Genomic DNA, 21,582 nt, shown 5'->3' on the forward strand with positions numbered 1-21,582 from the left:
GATATTAAGTTTTAAATTAAGATTTCTCGACTAATTGCCCCAACAGTACACTTCCTTGGGGAAGGGTCCATGTGAGACTAGGACAGTTGCTGTTCCTCAGGTCTTTTGAACCATATCCTCCTTGCACAGGGGAGATGAGGGCATGTTGTTCTTTTACACCTGTGATGAAAGCATTTTTGTTTTTCAAATTTGATTGATACAGGCCATCCCACAGGCCTGAATCCAAGTTTTCACATAATGCATTTGCATATCCAAAGATCCGAGTGATCGTTTCCCTGCATGTTCCCCAGGTTCAAATCCAGCCTCTCACTTAATGAATATGTACCTGTGCATCCTAGTCTGTGTATGGGACCTACAAACTTGTTTCTCTTAGAAACATGGTCCCAATGCTGTAGGAGACTTTCCTCATAGAGGCCGGGGGAGCGGAGCGAGAGCTGGTCAGCGAGGCATGACTGTGAGACGTCCCTGCCTCCAGGAAGTAACATGTCCCTGGGATCTCTTTGGGAAAATTCTCAGGGAGCTCCAGTCGTGAACGAGGTACAAATGAAAAAGAACGGTCATCTTTCAGCAACCTGTTGAGAAGAGAAGAGAAGAGAAGAGAAGAGAAGAGAAGAGAAGAGAAGAGAAGAGAAGAGAAGAGAAGAAATGTTATTAAAGAATAAGGTTGAAAAAATAAACAGAGAAAATTAGATAAAATGAGACAAGATCCATTACAGCAAACATAAGTAGTCATGAGACGTGCACACACACACACACACACACACACACACACACACACACACACACAGTTGGAGTGCTATGCAAAGTCAGGGGTGATCACAGAAATTTCTAATATCAAGTGATGTACACATAATTATATACAGTCTGTATATTTGTATGCATACTGCAGTCACTTACTGGTAAGTTGTGGGACTAACATTGATACACCTCGGATGGCTCCCTGATTCAAACTTGCTGGCCAGTGTCACATTGTTCCCGAACAGGCAATAACGTGGCATTTTAACCCCGACCACTCCTGCCAGCACTGAGCCCGTGTGGATTCCTATCCTTAGCTAGGAGAGAAAGGGAGGAGGAGGAAGGTGGTGGGAGACGATTGTGGAGAATTAGAAGGGAGAAAGAGAGATTAGGGTAATAACATAATCAACAGGACTCAAAAAGGGCAAAGAGTCTAAATAGTGTTTCATGTATATTCCTTGAAAAGGCAAAGGCAACTGGCCTGACAATCGGAGCTGATGTTGTGTCTTTACTAAAATCTGTGTTTTTATTAATTTCTTTACAATGTATGTGCATGCAGCTTGGCTGGTATGTAGCCATGCTAGTCAAAGTTTGACCTGGAGCTGAAAAGATTAGCCGTGTTTTGTGCATGACTTTAATCCATCCCGGCATGTAAGATGACCTGTGCTACGACAACATACCCGACAATGTTGTGAATGTTATTGAATTAGATCTCCCTGCGGAACTAATGTCTATTCATTCACGTGCTGCCTATCCTGCGGCATTAAGGCCATCCTCTGCAGAACCAGAAGTGCATTGATCCACTAAGTGAAAAATGTACCGCAGCAATCATACTTATAAATTTGTGGAGCTGTTCTTATCTAATCTGATATCCTGTGGTGGCAGATTTTCAGTGTTGAAAGTCCTAAAATAGCAAGGGTGAGAATAGGAAATTGATCAAATAAATAATTGCTTTCATCTCCTCTTGGTAACGAATATAGGACAGCAACATGGTGCTCATATTATAGTCTGGCTGAAATATGAATCTATAAATGGCTGGAGGCAGAGTGAAAGCTATCTAGCCATCATTCCAGTTTGACCATCCCACTTCATGTCCACTCGACCAACTATTGATTTCTTCCACTTGGATCATCACAAACATACACACACACACACACACACACATACACATATAATATGCACACACAAAAGCCAGTGGAACCCAGTAGATTTCTAATGATCTACTTGAGCATCTCATCACCTTGGTAACCAACGCCACTATGTGCATGCCAGCACACTGCAAGGTAGTCATGGCAACAACAGGCGATGGGGTAGTGAGGTAGAAAGAGCACAGACAGACAGAAAGACAGAAAGGAAGACAATGGAGAAAGAGAGAGAGAAAGACAGACAGAGAGAGAATGAGAGAGAGCGAGAGAAAGAGAGAGGCAAAAATAAATGTATAATTAGATGGCAAAATCTTGACACCACCGGAGGAGAGATAAAGAAAACGAGAGACAGAAAGCGAGAGCGAACGGGCTGATAGGTGCACTACTGTGACCTATTTTTCAGTTATCCTTCTTACAGATGGCCATAGACTTGTCTGTCTGTCTGTCTCTACAACAGACAACCACTCACAGACACACACAAACAAATCTGTATCCAGCGCCCACTCTCCTCTTTATTTCTTAGTCTCAAAACACAGACACAGTAACACTCATACACTCCTCCCCTCCTTTTTGCTGTGAGTCAGCATCCACAGCACATGGCCCTCAGCGAGCCAATGAGCAAGCGCCGTGGCAGCACAGACAACCAATCGCATTCTAGCCTCAGGCCAAGCTGACAAAGGTATACAGGGATGGAGATAGACTGAAACCAAGAGAGGAAGGAGTTGTTAAAGAGTCAGTGTCAGGTACCAGTTTATTAGGTATACCGAGCTAAAACTAAGGTGGGCAATACAACAGTCTGTGTGGTCATTTTGCAAGATGTAGTTTGTGCTACTGATGAACAGTATTACATTATGCAGAGAGATACAAACTCTCATCAAGCTAAATGAGGTGGACAAAACACCTGCCCATACAACGCAAACTGAACATAATAATAATAAAAAAAATAAATAAAAAAAATAAAATAATAAAAAAAAAATAATAATAATAATAATAATAATAATGATTATAATAATAACCATAATAATCATAATCTTAATCATAATCATAATCATAATCATAATAACTTAATTAAAACAGAGTTACACAGTGCTGTACATACAGAGAAACAAAACAAAGCAATAAAACACACAGAGAAGAGAGGCAAAGTGTCAAGTATTAAGGCAAGTATGACAGGGAGAATTATAAATATGTTATGTTAAAACAAAAAAATCAATAAAACAGACAAAATAAAATAAAAACCAAAAGTAAAAATCAAAATAAAAACCAAAGATGAAAGCATTGAAATCAAGAATTAAAAGCTGCTTTATACAAGTATGTTTTGAGTAGTGATTTAAACGATTCAGCACGCCTCAATAATATACCTTCATAACCTTCATCAAGGTAGGATTTATTGCAGTACTGTTGTATCAGACTGCATTAAGTTTAGCTAAATGTACTTAAGCTGTTGTAAACAAATTATAACACACACAAAAGCATTGGTAGAATTTTGTCAAAGGGAAAAGTCGTTTTACGGTTTTCAATTAAAATTGTCATAAATGCTGGTTCTCACCTCTCAAATACAAGACTCTGCAGCTAACACTGCATGCAGAGGGTCTAGAAAAGAGCACGTATAGAGGATGCTATAGTTTTTACAAAGGTTATTATGGTAAGAAAACCATAACAATATTAGCACCATGTCCCTGATATCGACACCCACTCACCTACTCATACACCCACTCATACACACAAGCACACACAGATGCAAAGATCATGCTACAAGCCTCAAATTGAAGCAGTATTATAAAAATGAAAACAACTAACAGTTTTTGGTTTGTATATGTGTTTCTCTCTTGACATCTAACTCTTCTGTATATTTATCTCTGTGTCCCTGGATCACTCTGTTTCTCTCCCGCTAAACAGTTTCTCTCAGTTCTCTCTCACAGCTCTCATGCTAGTTTGCATAACAGTGCAACACTGGCTGGAGCTGAGTGCACTCACTGACCAGCATTTATCATGCTGAAGTGTTGAATCCCTATAACTCTCCTTTATACCAACATGAAGTGAAGAGAGATAAGAAAGAAGAGAGCATAACAGAGATCGCAATGTATATAAAAACAGTACAAGAATAAAGAGTGGGAGAAAAATCGAGTAAGAAACTGCGGAGGAAAATGAAAGGGGTGGGTTGGAGAGAGGCTGCAGAGGAAAGAGTGAGGGAGGAGAGGACAGGGGGAAGGGGGGATAGAGGGGTAGAGGAAAAAAAAAGAGAGAAAGTGGAAGAGCAAGAGAGCAGGCCAAAAACGCTTGGCAAGGCCTTTCTATTTTGAGACGAATGGACAATGTTGGGAGCACAGCAGTACACAGAACAGTGTCATGACTGTTATTCAGCAGCTATCTGTCTCAGCCTCTCGCTCACATTTTGTTCCAGTCTGTGTCATTCTCTATTCATATTTTTATACAAGTCAAAACCAAATGTGCTCAATAGCAAAAAACATCATTTGTCTCATTATCAACAAATTTCATGAAAAGACCAAAAGCAACATCTTGAACAATGTCTTAACACTTTCTAAATCATCTTGTCTAAGACATTCAGCTCCAAGCCCATTTCATGCTTCTGTAAATATAAAAACAAGTAACAAATATACAGTTTCTTCTTCTTTCTTTTTAAATATACAGTTTCTTCTTCTTTCTTTAAAAAAAATTCATTTCCTTAAACAACAGACCATTGTAGTTTTTATCTAATGTTACTCAAACAGAAGTAATCAGAGAACTTACTAGAAGCTACTTCTATTTCAACGGAGTTTTCCACCGTAAGACAGAGCATGACAACAATGAAACCGTTCCAAATGTCTTTCATTGTTTCACCTGTGGGTTCTGTTTCATAAATGATCTGTGCCGAACCAGAACTAAAATGCAATTTCTTGTATGACTTTGATTCATATTTATATCATTGCAAGTAAGCACCCTGGCCTGCAAAGCTGCCAAGGCAACCTGAGAATCATGGGTGACCATGACAGAGACTGAACTGAGGATAGACATAAATAAATGATATCCTGTGTCCCCTTTTCATTTTACTGAATTAGCAGGAGAGATTTAAATTCAGTTGAGTCTCTTGCCTTCTCTCCATACTTAATCATCTTTTCTCTGGCTCTCTCTCTGAAGTCATACACCATTCAGTTGGTTTTTAACTAGATATCATATGTTATATCAACCATTACTCCATAAATACATAAATTATTGTTAAATGCAATTCCACAACTGACATTGATTTTGTGTTAATTTTGTCTCTACAATGATAGTACCTGCTGAAGGTGGACTCCACACTCACAGGACCAGCTACAATGCATGTGATGAAAAACAGACAGTTCTACTGTTAAAACTTAACATAACATAAGCGATTTACGTGTCCCATTGCCAACACGCAAAAATAAACCATGATGGTAAAAATAAGATAAACCAAGAGGAGCTTGTTATATTGTATACTGTCCAGGTCCAGAGTAAAATACAGCAAATTTATGTGCAACACAAAACATAAACTACAGAAAAGAGTAAACCATTAGAAAATGTGTTTCCTGCAACAATGTCAAGCAACCATTGGGAGGTTGAGTAAGGTGAATACACTGTAAGCACAGCGAAACCATGTCATCATATCTCATCTTTATACAGTGCAAAATGGAGAAAGAGGAAGAAAATAAGTACAAAATTAAGAAAAAGAATTGAGTGACGCAGAGAGAGGAAGAGAGAGAGATGGAGAGAGAGTAGACTAGAGTAACAAAGCTTAGACAGCTGACAACCAACACACACACATACACACACACACACACACACACACACACCACGATCAGAAACTTATGGTACATACAGTAAATAGCACACAACATCACATACATACACCCACTCAGCACACATAGGCACATATAAGCATGTGTCCACTGTAAACACAAATGCATGTACATTAAGAAACATCCATGGAGACAAACACGGCAGCATGCTGTGTGTAGACCTACTGTTGATTTTATAGTGTTTCTTGTTGAATGGCACATGCAGCTGGCTGGTAGAAAATGAGTGTAACTCAAACACAGACACACACTATTAAGGTGCACCATGTCTCTTGCCTCATTTCATGAAAACACACTCCATGAACCATTAGCACCCAAGACTAAAATAACTATTCTGTTACACAGCATCTCTTACCATTATATTCATCTATTCTCCTACCTTAACCCTTAACACTACAGGAAATGCAATTTACTTTATTAAAAATAAAATAAAAGATTGATTATAGTACTGAGAGTTTTCTGGGTTTTGTCATGCAAGTCCAAACACTGGGATGACAATTCACAAGTCACATTTAAAGTGGAATTACAGCATGTGGTTTTGTGTTGAATGCTCAGTAAAATGTGCACTGCATATAAATACCCCTGTTGTTGTTCCAAAAGGTTTTGAACATTTTAATCAGTCTGTTAATAAGTTGTAATCCCTAAACACTAAGTCGCTGATGAAAAATTTTAATCACTAACTAAGCACTTAGAGAGTGCAGCTCAACACTTTGCTATTTTTATTAATGTAAAACATTTCAATACTTTTTAATCTGGCTCTGAATCAGGTTTTCCCTGAGAAAACACAGAGTGGTGTTTAATAATGAGCTACATATGCCAGATATTTTTCATCAAAGAAACAGTAGGGAAACGCCGAATAATTGTTGACAATATTTGTAGGAGCATCTGAAACGGCCACCCCATAACACAAGTAAGTTTCCTACACATATAATCTAAATGTGTTACAGCAGTGTCATCATGGGATCAGGAAGGATTGGGTAAACATGTTAAATACAGGAAGGGAGAAATGCAGGAATATGAAATGGAATGTAAGCACAGATGAAGAAAACACTGCAAAAAAACAGGGAGACAGTATAAGCTAGTTTCTGTGTGCTGACAGCAGAGAGGTGTTACAAAAATAGCCATCAGGCTTTTTAGAGCAGATTCCCATGAAGGCTCCAAAATTGGCAGGTTCAGGGTGGCTCTAACGTCCCTGCATGTTTCTCTCAATGATCACAGCAGCTTTAAAGAATAAAGAGAAATCTCACAGACCTTTGTCACTACCCAGCCAGCCTTATGCCAGTTAGACCTGCCTCAGACACTGCATCGTGGGGAATGAATGAAAACTCACCTTGATAGGTTTTCCATCAGGTGTCAGCACTTCTTCGGAAAGTTCCATCATCTTCAAAGCCATGTGTGCAATTGGCCTCGCATGACTATCAACCTTCTTGTGAAGTCCTCCTGCCACACAGTAGGCATCACCTATTGTCTCGATCTGTATGAGAAATGGTGGAGGAGGGGTGGAAATTAAATTAATAAGTGCGGTTGTGAATATAATGCTGACGTGTGAAACTAAGTAGCAATTGAACAACTCATGCCATCTCCACTGAGGAACAGAAATTAAAAGCACTCTTTCACTCCTCTTGTAATATGAGAACTACAGTATCTGTCTGTTTCTCTCTCTTGGCCTACATCATTCACATCAGAGTTAGTGAGTGTTTGGAGAGGACCTTGGTAAAGCCACTTCTGACGCCTTGTGCTGCTTCTGACCCAGTCTGAGAAGTCAAAAAAACCTAACCATAAAAAAATTGCCAATTTGCAGAACATCCCCTACATCACCCATACCGAGGTTTACTGAAATGGCGCTTCGCCTTTACCATATATTGTCACATATAGAACCCAAAATTGCCAGTGAAATGCTCACACAATCTCCCAGTGGTTGCTCAGAGGGTACTGATCTCCCAGGATATTTTAACTGTTTAAATTATAGTATTAATCAGTCAAAATTCTTATTGGTGGTTAACAGTTTAGTGGGTCATTATGAAAAACACTAGTTCCCACCAAAAACTGTCTTTTTTGTATCTATTCCTTTCAAACATATTTGTGGAAATACAGCTGACAGCTGAGAAAAAATGTTGGAAATTCTACCTCTGTGGTGAATAGCTGTGTTTCCATATTATTGATTGGCTACAACACTAAGGGATGCTTTATTCTCAATACATATTCTTGTACATGACAGTAAACAATAGCTGCATACATGAACTAAGATTTAAGACATGAAGATAAGTCATTCCTAGTACTTGTTGGGCTTACTATCCCAGAGATTACAGTTGTAGGAAATCTTCCTTGTTTTAAGAAATTACTTCCCGAAGCCAAATTAGCAAATGTGAATGAAGCAAACAATGAGTACCACTTTCACTTCCAGGTGAACGAGTGAGCTAGGTGACATGACAGTTGACACAGTCTTTATAAAGAAAAAAACAGAAGGCACAGGGGGAGAAAGGGAGGGAAAAAGAAAAACTAGGAGACAAACTGCTCTCATTTAGGCCTGCCTCCAGCTAAATCATTTCGACAGTAACCATGACAATGGTAACATATGGGTGCCTCAATCTTCTCGCCATGTCCTCCTGTTTCTGTTTTCTCATACACACACACACACACACACACACACACACACACACACACACACACACACACACACACACACACACACACACACTCACTCACTCACTCTTCCACAGCTATACACATAAATCCTCTTACATACAGTCAATCTGTCTGCCTATCTGCATCTCTTCCTCCTTTTCTCCAGACATCTGATACATCCTTGAGAGAAAACACTGAGGAAAAGCATGTTTTTATGGGAAAGTGACAAGTATGTTGTCGTCACAGGGACTAAGGTAATGAGATAGAGAGGAAAGATGCTGGCAAAGGTGACGACAGAGAGAAGCAAGTGCGGAAAGAGTGAAGAGGAAAAAGTGATCTGATGGTAGAAGGTAAGGATGAAGAGGGGGAAAGACAGCAGACAACAGTGATGACTGTAACTAGGCCCAAAGCCACACTGTCAGATGGACAATATTGACACATCTTTGTTAAGCTCCCACAGACGGGCCATTAATCAGTTACTTTTTCCACAACACACACACACACACACACACACACACACACACACACACACACACACACACACACACAATCTAACTGAAGTGCTAACACTTTAAAGACCCCAAGTAATGAGGGGTGGGACACTGTCACTTCCTGGAAATACAATTAATCTTTGATGATGACAGTCTGCACAGGTTTCCACATGAACCAATAAAGCTATTACATTTTTTTGAGGCAATCCCAGCTTGTTTCACAGTCTAGAAAACCTCCCCATGTCAACAGGTATTACTGCATCACATAAGCAAATGTGTGCATCTTTCCGTCTACTGACCTTATAAACATCCAGAATGCCACACTGGTAGTCGAAGCGTGTGTAAAGCTCGTTCAGCATGGAGATAACCTGCATAGGTGTGCACTGGGCGCACACAGCAGTAAAGCCCACGATGTCTGAGAACAGCATGGTGACGTCATCGAATTTGCGAGCGGGCACCGGTTGACCCTGCCACAGTTTCTGTGCCACATCACCTGGAAATATGGAGTAAAGGAGATCCACGGTTCTCCTCTTTTCCTCTTCCAGTGCCTGGTGAGTCCGTTCTAATGTGGCCTGGGGGAGGAGAGAAGAGAAGGAGATTAAGAGGTTTTGTTCAGTGTGTTTTGCGTTGATGACAACGATGCTGAGATGTGGGAGTACTGCACCAAACTTAAACTGCTGGTGTGTGCGAAAGAATTTGTGTATTAGTTTGATTTTTTTTTTGATTGTGTGCATCTGCATATGCTTATTTGTGTCCGCGGGTGAGCTTCTTAATGCAAAGTCTGTCTGCTGTGGTGCTATACCATTGTTCAAGCAGGCATGTCGACTAAGATATCGCTATTTTTAACAGTGGCCTGGGGGAGTAGCTGCAGTGAGGGAGTGATGCAGCGAGCAGATGCACAGGACTGGGTCAAGACTCAGTGACTTGCTCAATGGTACTTTGAAAGACAATTATAAGAACAAGTCCCAGGAGTCACAATCTCTTCAGCCAGAATGGATTTACCATCGGTGAGTGGTCTCGCACATGATGGAAAACTAAAATAAACACCTGCAAAACATACTGACACACATTTTTGTGTATTTTCACTATTTTAGTGTCATGGTCACAGGTTCTCACCATAGATCTCAATGGACCATGACTGTTATCACTCATCCTCTAAGTATTTGGTTTGATTTCTGTCTGCATCTGCTCTTAACCTATGAGCTGAACCACTGCAGAGCTCCAGGCATGATTGGCAACACAACAAGAGGATGCTGAGGAGCATTCGGTGTATGTTGTGGCCTGTTAGTAGCTGGTAAAGCTTAGTGGTAATAAAATCTTGTAGACCTTACAATTACACTGGTAAATCATTTTACCAGTACTACCTGTGCTGTGACACAAGCTAGTGCTTATTTATGCTGGTCAAATAGCCAGTTATTGACAAGCCTATTTTTTCACAATGAAAAACTGGTCCAATGAACTGAAATTTTCTTATCTGTAAATACGGAAAGACACCGATTTAACAATCGACCATTCTACCTTAAGTTTGTCCATTCTCTTCTTCAGGCCATCCTGGGCCTTGGCCTGCTCCCCCACTAGGATAACATCCCGCGTAGCATCATGGATGGGGATATCTGACAGGTGGAGGCCCCTGCCCATCAGCTCCTCCAACTTATCAACACGTGGTGAGCCCAGAAACATCAGGGAGCAGGACTCGGGAACGTGGATCATCTGACCCTTCAGTTCCATGACCTGGCAGGGAGAGCGATCAAATGGGAAAGAAAAGGTAAATTAAAGGCCAGGTCTAATATATTATGCATGCTGACCTGTATGGACAGAGCCTGTAAAAACTGGGTAAACTGCTGACCTAGATATTAGGGAGACAATCCATCCAAATCTCCTTGAACAAGTATTTGAGTGGGTATAAAACAAATGAAGAAGCAAACCTGTCAGCTGAAGTACAGCTATTTTTGTCAGAAGGCGTGCTATTTTTGAATGAACACCAACAAGCAGGTCAAACAAACAATTGTAGCATTATTGCCAATAGTATCTGCAAAATATGAATAAGAATTTGTTTCACTAGCTTCTTGACATTTTGCTCACAAGCACTTACACATGATAACAAATATGTGCAGGGCCCGCTCAACACAGGTGTGAGGAGCACAAACAAAACAAGACTACCTCTTATTCCTGGCAGATATAGAAGAGAGAGATTGAAATGGGCATGGCTGGCATTTTACCCAAGGAGATGTTGAGGAAAGACATTACTGCCCGTTCGAATATGACTCTTGGCTGTTTCACAGTGCTAACTACCTCTGCTTGAGGCCCTGTGGATAAGCCACTGCTCTCCTTTTCCCTCAGCACAATTTCTCTCTCTCTCTCTCTCTCTCTCTCTCTCTCGCTAGGTCCTTGCCGCTGTTCCTTTCTTTTCTTTAGTTTCTCTTTTCCCTTCTCCCTCCATCTTCACCTGTCTTACATTCCTGCCCCTCTCTCTCTCCAAGCTCCTCTTCTTCCTGTCTCCCCCATTCCTGCTCTCTCTCTTTTTCTCCATAGTGTCAGATAGATTATTCCGCCAGTGAACACACTGCAGCCCTGTTTTATTTATAGCACAAGGCTCTCCTAGGTCTGCATAATGCATACAGTCTACATCTACACACACACACACACACACACACACACACACACACACACACACACACACACAGTATTTCCCTACACACAAAACACACAATACATCCAGCAGGGAGACACACACACTGCCTCTGACTATCTGTTTCTCAGAAACACTGACATACATATATATAAACACACATGCAAACATATACACATATGCAGCCTACAATCCAGAGGGTCCAAGTTCAAAACACACCCATCCCCTGAAACACAACTTGGTGTGATTTAGTATATATACCGTGTATGTATATACATATATATATATATATATATATTATCTATATGGAAGAACGTGAGCTTACTATCAACCATCTCCATGGAGACTGTAAAAGGGAAGCCAGATGCAAAATGAATAAAAGACTCCAATGCTGCTTGTACAAATGTACTACTCTCTCTGTCGCCTCTACTCTGTTTCTCATGTCTATGAACTCAATAAACAAAATATTAGAAGTTTACTCTTTAAACAATAAGGTGGTTTCAGGTAAAGCTGAAATTACAAATTGATCCCCCACATTAAAGAAAAATTGCGATTTAATAAAACTTTGATGTAATTTTTGTCATTTTGGCCATCATTTATGACAAAAGTGTACTCACAGTAATTACTAAGATCTGGAAACAAGTAAATATGCTTCAAGTTAAGTCTGACTGTTCATCATAGGGCTTTACTAGTTTCACTGTATGACTTTGTTTCACCATTTCCATCTCAGCCATTACCTTAGTGTATAATGATATTAATAATGGTAAGAATGATGAAAATAAGAGCTGTAAAGTTGTTACAGGATCGAGGGCCAAACAATCCTACATATGTCTGTCAGAACTAGGTTATTATCTGGATCTGCTCCACATTGTACAAAATCATAGATGTCAACACCATAAATATGTCTATTTTTTTTACATCAAGATCCATACATTATTTCCTAAGAAATAGACGGCAGAACCAACATTTAACGGGTTCTTCCTTGGATCATGTCCCTTCTATCCACCAAGTTTGGTTCAAATCAGTTCAGTACTTTCTGAACAAATAACAAACAGACATGGTTGAAAACACAACCTCCTTGGCAGAGGTAACAATGGAGAGTGGTTTGTTTTATTCTTTGAAAGTACTGATTCATAGATTGTAGAAAATGGGTTGCAGCTCACTATCAGGAGGACTATCTCATTTGTACATTCAGCGTGTTTATCTGATGGCAACATAAATGTGACATGTTGTGGAATGAGATTGCTACAGTTACAGGTTAGGTACTTTTAATTATTTGTTACAAGTCTTTTTTTTTTACAGTAGTAGCAGTATGAGCAATAATAAAGATTGTGCAGCTAGTGCAACTTGCAATTCCCATGAAAAATCACAACTGTAGGTGCACTCTTACTTAATATAAACTTACTTATAATGCCTCATGAGGTCAAGCTTAAAGCAAAGGTCACTACACTATGAAGTCCAGACTTAGTCAGTGTCCTGTGTGAACTGTAATGCCTCCAATGTGGATTGCCCTGCATCGCAGCATCAGGAGACGGATCCTGCCAGAGGCCAGCGACTTCATTAAATCATCCTGCGTCTCCTCTTGAATGTTGTGCTGTTTTGTTTTCCTGTAAGTGTTTTACTGCTTTACTGCTACAAAATGAAGGTTTTGAATTTTTATCCAACAGCTGTTGTTGTGGCTTTTTTGATCATGTACAGTAGGTGTAATTATACCAGTGTCTCACTACCTTACTCTCTGTGTCTGTCTCTGTTTCTCTATCACTCTCATTTTCTGTCTTTCTCTGCCACACACACACACACACACACACACACACGCATGGATACAAACATGGGCACACACATTCGCACATCCCTGGAGGCAGTTGTGTTGGCCTAGTTGTGCGTCTCTGTTTAACTCAGCACTCTCCTCTCCTTCTGCCTGCATCTCTGTCATCTCAGCGCTGAGAAGGAGGAGGTGAGTGAAGGAAGGGCAAAAGGATTGTGGCTAGGAAAAAGAAAGCAACACAGACAGACGGGAGACAGAGAAAGTGAGTTGAAGAAGGCTGGATGAAAAGAAGAGAATTCTCTGGAAGAGAATGGGTAAAACTATTTAGAGATAGTAGCACTGTAGACGTGATGAAATCCCGATGAGATGGTAAAAACATGATAAAAACATTCAGAAAGAAACAAAAATACAACAAGCAGGTTTGACTGATCTTGAGGGAGGCCATAAAGAAGTCATGTAAATTTTTTTTTTTTTTATAAAACACAGCAAACTGCGAGAAGAGGCCAGTTGCTGTGTCCCAGTCCAGTATGTAGTGGTGATTATCATTATTATAGCAGGTTATTACACATTTACACTGCACACTTGTTCAAGGTCACTGCATTGTCACCACAAGGAGATAACATGTTTTTTTTTTTTTTTTTTAAGTAATTTTTTTTGGGCTTTTATGCCTTTAATGGACAGCACAGTGGAGAGTGACAGGAAACGGGGAGGCAGAGAGAGGGGGAATGACATGCAGTGAAAGGCCGTCCGATGCGGGATTCGAACCGGGGCCGACTGCAGCGAGGACTGTAGCCTCTACACATGGGGCGCCTGCTTAAACCACTACGCTACACGACGCCCCAGGAGATAACATGTTTAACATGTTTTTGTAACTATGAGAAATCTTCACAGATAAGCTGCTTGTTAGAATGTTAATAATGCTACATATCAGGACATGAAAACATCTTGTATTGACAGCTTGTGCAGTAAAAAGAAAACCATTATATCCTTTATGTCCTTGGTAGCCTGGTTAAAAAAAACAAGTTTCATCAATATTTTTTCTGCACAAAACTACTAGATACACATAGTATCGAGCATTTAAACCCTATATTGGTACTGTTTGTAATGAAATTAACAAGTGAAAATTAAGATTAGAACTTTGTTCACACAAATACTGTATCCACTTAAACAACACCAAAACAAGGCATCTAATTCAGCATCAACTGGTTTTCCAAAGCTTGACAGGTCAGCAGGGAACTGACCTAACAGTTCTTTTTTTTCCTTTCTTTATCAAATTACACTAAAGCAAATTTTTATTATGATCAAACCTACTGTAAGTATTATTGATCGCTGTCCTGAAGCATTGTGAATTTCTTTTCTCCCATATGATTCCTAGTTTGTGTATTTTGTGTTTATGCATGCTTGAGGTTTGTGCCGTAATGCACAAGTCTGTGTAAATTTTTTTGTGCCTTGTAATCGTAAGAAGTGAGCAGCAGCACACACTGTGATGCGCACATTTCACAGATTACAGATTATCCAAATGTACAGATTCAGGTTACTGTCGCCACAGGCAACAGGGAGCTGAAGGTAGATGAAAGGGGGAGAGGAGGGAGGGGAAACGGCCAGAGATGGAAATAGAGGCAGAAAGAGAGGGGGAGTAAGGAGAGGGGGAGAAAAGAGAGAGACGCACACAAGAAGAAGGAGACGCACTGGACTTGAAAAATAGAAGAAAGGTACGAAAGACAGAGAGAGAGAGAGAGAGAGAGAGAGAGGAGGATATCGAGAGGTGGAACAGACAGCTAATGGATTGTCTTTTGTGAGCAGACTCTGCATGTCAACAGACTCTCATTTGCATGAACAAGCACTGAGCAGCAAAGAGTCAATGAGTCAGCCTCTCTCATCCCTCTCTCTCTCTCTCTCTCTCTCTCTCTCACACACACACACACACACACACACACACGCACACACGCACACACGCACGCACGCACGCACGCACGCACGCACGCACGCACGCACGCACGCACGCACGCACGCACGCACGCACGCACGCACGCACGCACGCACGCACGCACGCACGCACGCACGCACGCACGCACGCACGCACGCACGCACAAAATGCTGCAATGCTCTTATCTTGTCAAACCCTGGCTATATTGTGCAGTACAGTACTTGTTACAGTACATCCAACTCTCACAATAATAAAACATGTACGCAACCACAAACACACTCAAAGCATGTAACCTAGATAAATACCACCGAACAAAAAAAAAGGAAGGAAACACACACACACACACAAGGTGCAAGGTACAAGGACATGAGGTGTCTTTGGACTTTGCTGTTTCGGATGAAAAAGTCAGCAGAAGCTCAAAAATGCTGATTCCATATTAAAAAGAAAATCACACCTGTATGGTAAATTCATTTTACACTTGATTCAGAGGTTGATGTGAGTCTTCGTGAAATAAGCGCAGAAATGTCATAAAGCAGGATCTTTGCAAGCAAATGCTAAACATATCTAAGAGATTCATCTACACTTATTATATACATGTTTTGCTAATTATGACCTAAAGGTATCCTCCAGAAATGTATGATTTTGGCCTCTGTGCGTACCAAAATCAAAGTCAAGTTGCTGGCATCTTAAATAAATGCTAAACACTGTAGCATGACCAAGAGGCCAAGAGTTAAGTTTTGAAAAGCAAGAATGGACAACTACATTAAGCAGGTTTGACCCAAGTATTTTATATGATCAGTAACTGATCAGTAACCCAAAGTTATGACTGATAATGGATGGTCCACACCTCACCCTTAATTTCTGCTTTCTGGCTAGTGTGATCCCTCCAATAAATTGAAACTCAAATCACCATCTAATAATTACTCCATGTTTTTAACTACCTATACCGAATCTTCCTAGTAACAGTAACAGACCATGGGCATTTTTAGCATTTTTAGGACATATCACCCTGTCAGGAACAGTGCACTCTGATCAACATCACTGTAAATGCACCAGTTGGCCAAGTGTTGCTGTTTAATCTGTCTCTATGCCCAATGTTGAAGTTGGCATTAATCAAATGGACTTTTGCAAGTGAGTGGAAATCTATTTTGTCTTTTTTCATGATCACTTTTTCTACCAACTGAAGTGGTATGCCTGAGAGAGTGAAGTAAAAAAGTAAAAGTATGAAGTCACCAAACATTGTCATGTTCATTACTCGTGGTTTTCGTCTTTTTGCCTCTTTTTTGTCCTCCCTTGTATTTTCATTTACCCTGTTTTATAAATTCATCAAGAGTAGACAGGGGCAGGGAGGGCAATGATTTTCAAAGCACCCTCCACTGAACAAACAAACCATCATGGCAGTGATTTATCTCGAAACAGATCAAAGGTGGTGCTAATGTCAAGATTCTCTTTGTTCTCAGACACGCAGGTGCACACATGCACACAAAAACAAACCTGATTCAGACACCCCTACAAATACAATACAGTAGCATTTGTTAAATATCAAGTATGACATTGCATATTTGATGGTTTCTTAAGCAAGTACTTGTTGGCCTTCATAGTCTTTTTTGTTGTCAATCTCCATTTTTAACTAGCCTGTTACATGGGGTATACAAACATCATAGAAAGGGGCAGGATTTGTATTTGAATACTCAAAGCATGTCAACAACCGCTCAAAATCAGCTGAAGCCACAGCAGCTGCAGGTTTAGGCTCCAGCTCCTGCTACATGTTTGCACTAACATATAACACTCCACACATACTGTTCACTTAGATTTAGACTTTCAGGACCTAATAATGCACTGACTCATCCTAACCAGAATTATGACTCTTTGACCCAAAGAGTCTGGGAACTTTTGGGTATTTACAGAAACAGCATCACTACTGTGGAGGCAGGTGTTGTGATTCATGGATTCTCTGACTTATTCACCCTTTTATTTTTAAGAGACAGAAAATATCAGCATCCAAGTAAACCTACATCCACACCTTGGCTCAAACGCATGGCATCAACGTTTATGTTTTCCCTGTTATACATCGAGCAGGCTAAATTCTTCATACTTCATGTATTATGGCTGACAATCAATAAAACACAGAAAAGGTGAGTCAATGCTGATATCTGAACTCAGCTCTGTGCCATGCTTCAAACTCATATAAGAAAATGATTAACTTCCACCACCAAGTAAGTGGGGCTGAAGATTGTAAATCACTGATTCTGGGTTTGTTCAAACAACTCAGCACTTGATCATGTCATGATGAAACTACTTTTGCAGGCATTTACTCTTAAGTCCCATGTATCTTTTAAACTCTGATGAATTATACTAAAACTTGGCTACGGTATGCCAAAGCCAAGTCAGCAAGAGATATATAAAGATATCAGAAAGTGCAGTGCGAAGGAAACATGATGAATAAGAAGATGTGGTGGTTGGTAGAGAGTTTTTGACAGTGCACCCTGTGTACACTCCCCCATGTGCTGACCACAGCACTCACACCAAGCAGAGACACAGAGAGAGAAGCGATTTGACCTTTTCAGTAGGTCTTTGGATGTCTCTTGCACAGCCCATGGCCCTGGGCGAAGAAAAACTGAAAATCCACTACAGGCCACTCAAACACACACACACACACACACACACACACACACACACACACACACACACACACACACACACACACACACAGTGCAGCACAGCGGAGAGTGGCCTCTTTACCTTGGCCTGTCGCCTTCTCTCGCTGCCCTTTCTAGTGAAAATGTCAGCCCTTCCTTCTCTTTCTCTCTCTCCTTTTTCTGCTTCTCTGCCCAGGTGACACAAGATTCATACGGCAAAAATGAAGAAAAACAATGTCCACCCACCCTGCTCCACAAACACACACTGTACCACAAATGTTTCAAGCGTCTAGTTGATGGTGTTTGGAGCTTGCAGGCAGTGTCTAACTTAAACTTCAGCAGTGCAAGGCATGATCACTGCTGACACACAAAATGGAATAGAAAAGGCAGCTACACTGACTCAGTGAAACCAGCATGAATGTGCTGAAGTACCTTTCTGACCAGTGGGCAGTAGATGAGACGGACATGATTATGAGACCACTGTACAGAACCAGAAAACAGATAACCCTGAGCTGAAACACACACACTAACTCACACACATTGCCAATGCCACTCATCTGGCATCTACAAAAGCTAGAAATCAAATCTTATAAATGTTTTTAGTTTTTTTTAAACAGTGTTACAGCCACTAATGCATACTGTTTTCATTCACAAGTCCTTGCAAAACAAAAGTAAACTCTTCAAATAAAAAAACCTTAGCTTCACTAATGCATTCATCTTCCTGAAATATGAAGGATTACACAAAAAGTACAACAGCACTTCATCTGATCCTCAAAACACAGAACAGATATAATTGAAAACACTGTCATTTTAAAATAAGAGATACTGTTCCATCATAACCTGAAAATGCTTAGCAACAGCTACAGTATATTTGTGAGTGATCTGCTCTGTTGCAACTACCCCAAAATGTAACACAAGGCGAAACAGAAAACAGACTAAAGTCTGTCTTATCAGGGAACTCTAATAGAGAAGTGGAAACAGGAGAAAGGAGAAGACTCATTAAAGAGAAAGCATTTTTGAGCAGCTCTCATTGCCTTTCCATTTATTGAGCAGCTGTAAACTCTTTTAAAATTAATTTATAGCCTGAACACATAAGAGGGAGAAAATTAAAAACCTGGAAATATGTAAAAAGAGAAACAAGAAGGCTTTGTGAGGAAAGAAAATTTAAATTGGTAAACAGGAGAGAGGTAGAGAGAATATAGGGAATTTATGAGAGACACTGGCAAAGACAAGATGAAAGCTAGAGAGGAGGTGTACTGTGGTGTTAGTCAAGGTCAGACTGTGAAGAGGGGAATCCTACTGCTACTCCTGAGGGCATGTGGACCGTGGACATTGTGGTGTGTTATTATGTGCATCTGCATGCATGTAAGGTGGATCTGTGAAACTACTTTTTGTTGTCATCTATTAAGATAAATGCGCAAAACTCTGGGATTGATTTATTTGGCCAAAGCAAGACCTAAATTATCCAATTACAGCTCTGTGTACACAAAGCTGAAACACACTATATTTCAAACATCTTTCATGAGAGGAGTCCATATGAATGAGCCCATTGTGGTGTTCACTCAAATATACATTTTGTCATAGCTTAAGTTCAAATGTTGTGCCACACTGACTACTACTCCTAATTATGATTACAAACAACCATGGGCAATGTATGTTGTACAATAAAATGTTTCCAAATTATAATCATAGCAGAGCTGCAACATTGATTGATATTAAATCAATTAGTCATTGGACAGAAAATAAATTGGCAACTATTTTATAGCTGAATCATAATGTCATTTTTCAAGCAAAAATAACCAAACATTTGTTTCTCAAATGTGAGAATAAGATGCTTTTCTTTGCTTTTCCATGCATGATAATACACTGAATATCTTTGGATTTAGGTGAAGACATTTAAATACATCATCTCAGGCTGTGAGAAATTTTAACAGATATTATTCACTAGTACTAATAATCGTTAGTTGCCATCCTAGATAATAGATAAGGGCAGTAGTCCTTTACAGCACGTGCTCAAATACAATATACAAGATGTATTGCCCCCTGTAATCCTTTGAACATAAAACAATCTCTACAGCGTTGACATGACATGAATTAAAATGGAGCCGCAGCACACCCCAATCTTCTTGCATCTTGCAGCAAACTGAAACAAATTACTTGACATAATCTGCAAATGCTAACCGACCATGAGTGCAGTGTGAGGATGCTAGCTGTCTGCGGGTTCTATTTTCATGCCAGGGTAAAAGCTAGAGCAAACAGCGCTATGACAAGGAAGCAAAAAAAATGACATGGCATGCCTTTGTCTTTGACTCCAGATCTGCGGTGTAGTTTATTCACACTTTGCCGCTATGTATGAAAATAATAACATTTTCCTATTTAAAGAAGCCATCTCTCTATTTTGGTAAGTCGTTTTTGTCACGCTCCACTGTGACTGGCACAGCTGTTTAAAGAGTATGAGACAAGTGAAATAACTTGCTTTACTACCATACCCTCCAATTCTTATGCCATTTGTATTAACCCCTCCCCACTTTTTGCTCATAGTTCTCCTTTGCCTGCATGAGCAAAAATAGCAGGTGTGCATAGAAACAGTCAAACAGTTCTCGTATGTAAGACCTAGCTCTGCACACTGTTCATTCTCATAGAACTCCTTATCTCATCTTGCTCACGCATAGAACTAGCCTCGAGCTAGACAAGGTACCTCTAAGACAATGCATGGTATAAGAACAGAAGAAATAAAGTCTTTGAATGCTTCAGTTGAGGAATTGTGTTAAACAATGGCTGAGAACTGCCTCAGAATCCGTGGCACGTACACTATACAAAATTGCAGATACTAAATATTATTGATAAACCTACCTCATTTTTATTTGCTTGTTTTTTTTTTATTAGAGCAGTCACACAACTGGGGAGGGGGTATAGGAGTTGCTAGGGGCAGGGACATGGTCCCTCCAGCTTCCCACCCACCAACTGCATCACTACAGTCTTTGCAGAAGTAGAAAAGTGCCTTTTCCCCTGTCAGTGTGCTTCCTCAATAACTCTATAGTTCAGGATTGTGTTTTCAAATTTGTAACCAAAACCAGAGACTCCTTTGTGATGGATAAAAGAGTACACATCTACTCTCATGGGGCCCCATTATGTGCCTACAAAGACAGCACTTTTTTTTTTTAGTTCAAACATACTCCACACTATTTTTGAGTGAGACTTAAGCTCAAGACCTAGCTCACTCACACAAACACAAAGACACACAGCAGAGCACTGCGGCTGGGCTGATCAATCTCCTCTCTGTCAGTCCTGTTTAGCATCAGGATGTTTGGTGCTGTCACTGACAGCCTGCAGAGACCATCCAATCAATAAAGAACTGGATATAGCATACAACTCCAATTGATTAATTGTTTCTGGCAAATTGGAACCAATTCAAACCTCACTCCTGCAAAAACATCACTGGCCTGCGGTCGTGATGCAACATGTATGACGTACTATACACAACTGTCAGACTTTTATTGAAGATGGTACAGTCAAACTTTACAAACAGGCAACAACACTGAAACCCCCCCTACAAGACTGAGAGCTTCAGCAAATAACTGATATATTCAACTACAGCAAACTAAGATACTACACTCTGTCTTGACATTCATCATCCCGGGGATAACACTCTGGAAACCAGTGTGTTAGCATCCAGTGGCAATATTTGTAACAAACTGGAAATTGAATCAAACTGTGTCCTTCTAGTGCTCCAGTTATTCCAAATGAAACACTGCAAACTCTCATTTGGTAACGTAACAGCACACAGATGATGAGATGCTTCAGGACGCTA

General features: G+C 40.2%; 1 protein-coding gene across 1 annotated transcript in view; it reads right to left on the reverse strand.

Moving 5' to 3' along the window:
* Positions 1–231: 231 nt before the first annotated feature.
* Positions 232–21,582, reverse strand: part of gucy1a2 (guanylate cyclase 1 soluble subunit alpha 2) — a 33,868-nt gene continuing 12,517 nt past the window's right edge. Inside the window, exons 5-9 of the mRNA XM_022748522.1 lie at positions 10,330–10,542; positions 9,111–9,383; positions 7,026–7,169; positions 898–1,052; positions 232–572 (exon numbers count right to left, since the gene is read on the reverse strand). Coding sequence (XP_022604243.1) covers positions 353–572; positions 898–1,052; positions 7,026–7,169; positions 9,111–9,383; positions 10,330–10,542 — 1,005 coding nt within the window. The 3' untranslated portion in view covers positions 232–352. The remainder of the gene's footprint in view (positions 573–897; positions 1,053–7,025; positions 7,170–9,110; positions 9,384–10,329; positions 10,543–21,582) is intronic.

This window comes from Seriola dumerili, unplaced genomic scaffold (genome assembly GCF_002260705.1).
Source record: "Seriola dumerili isolate Sdu_G_001 unplaced genomic scaffold, Sdu_1.0 BDQW01000122.1, whole genome shotgun sequence".
NCBI classification, from domain to species: domain Eukaryota; kingdom Metazoa; phylum Chordata; class Actinopteri; order Carangiformes; family Carangidae; genus Seriola; species Seriola dumerili.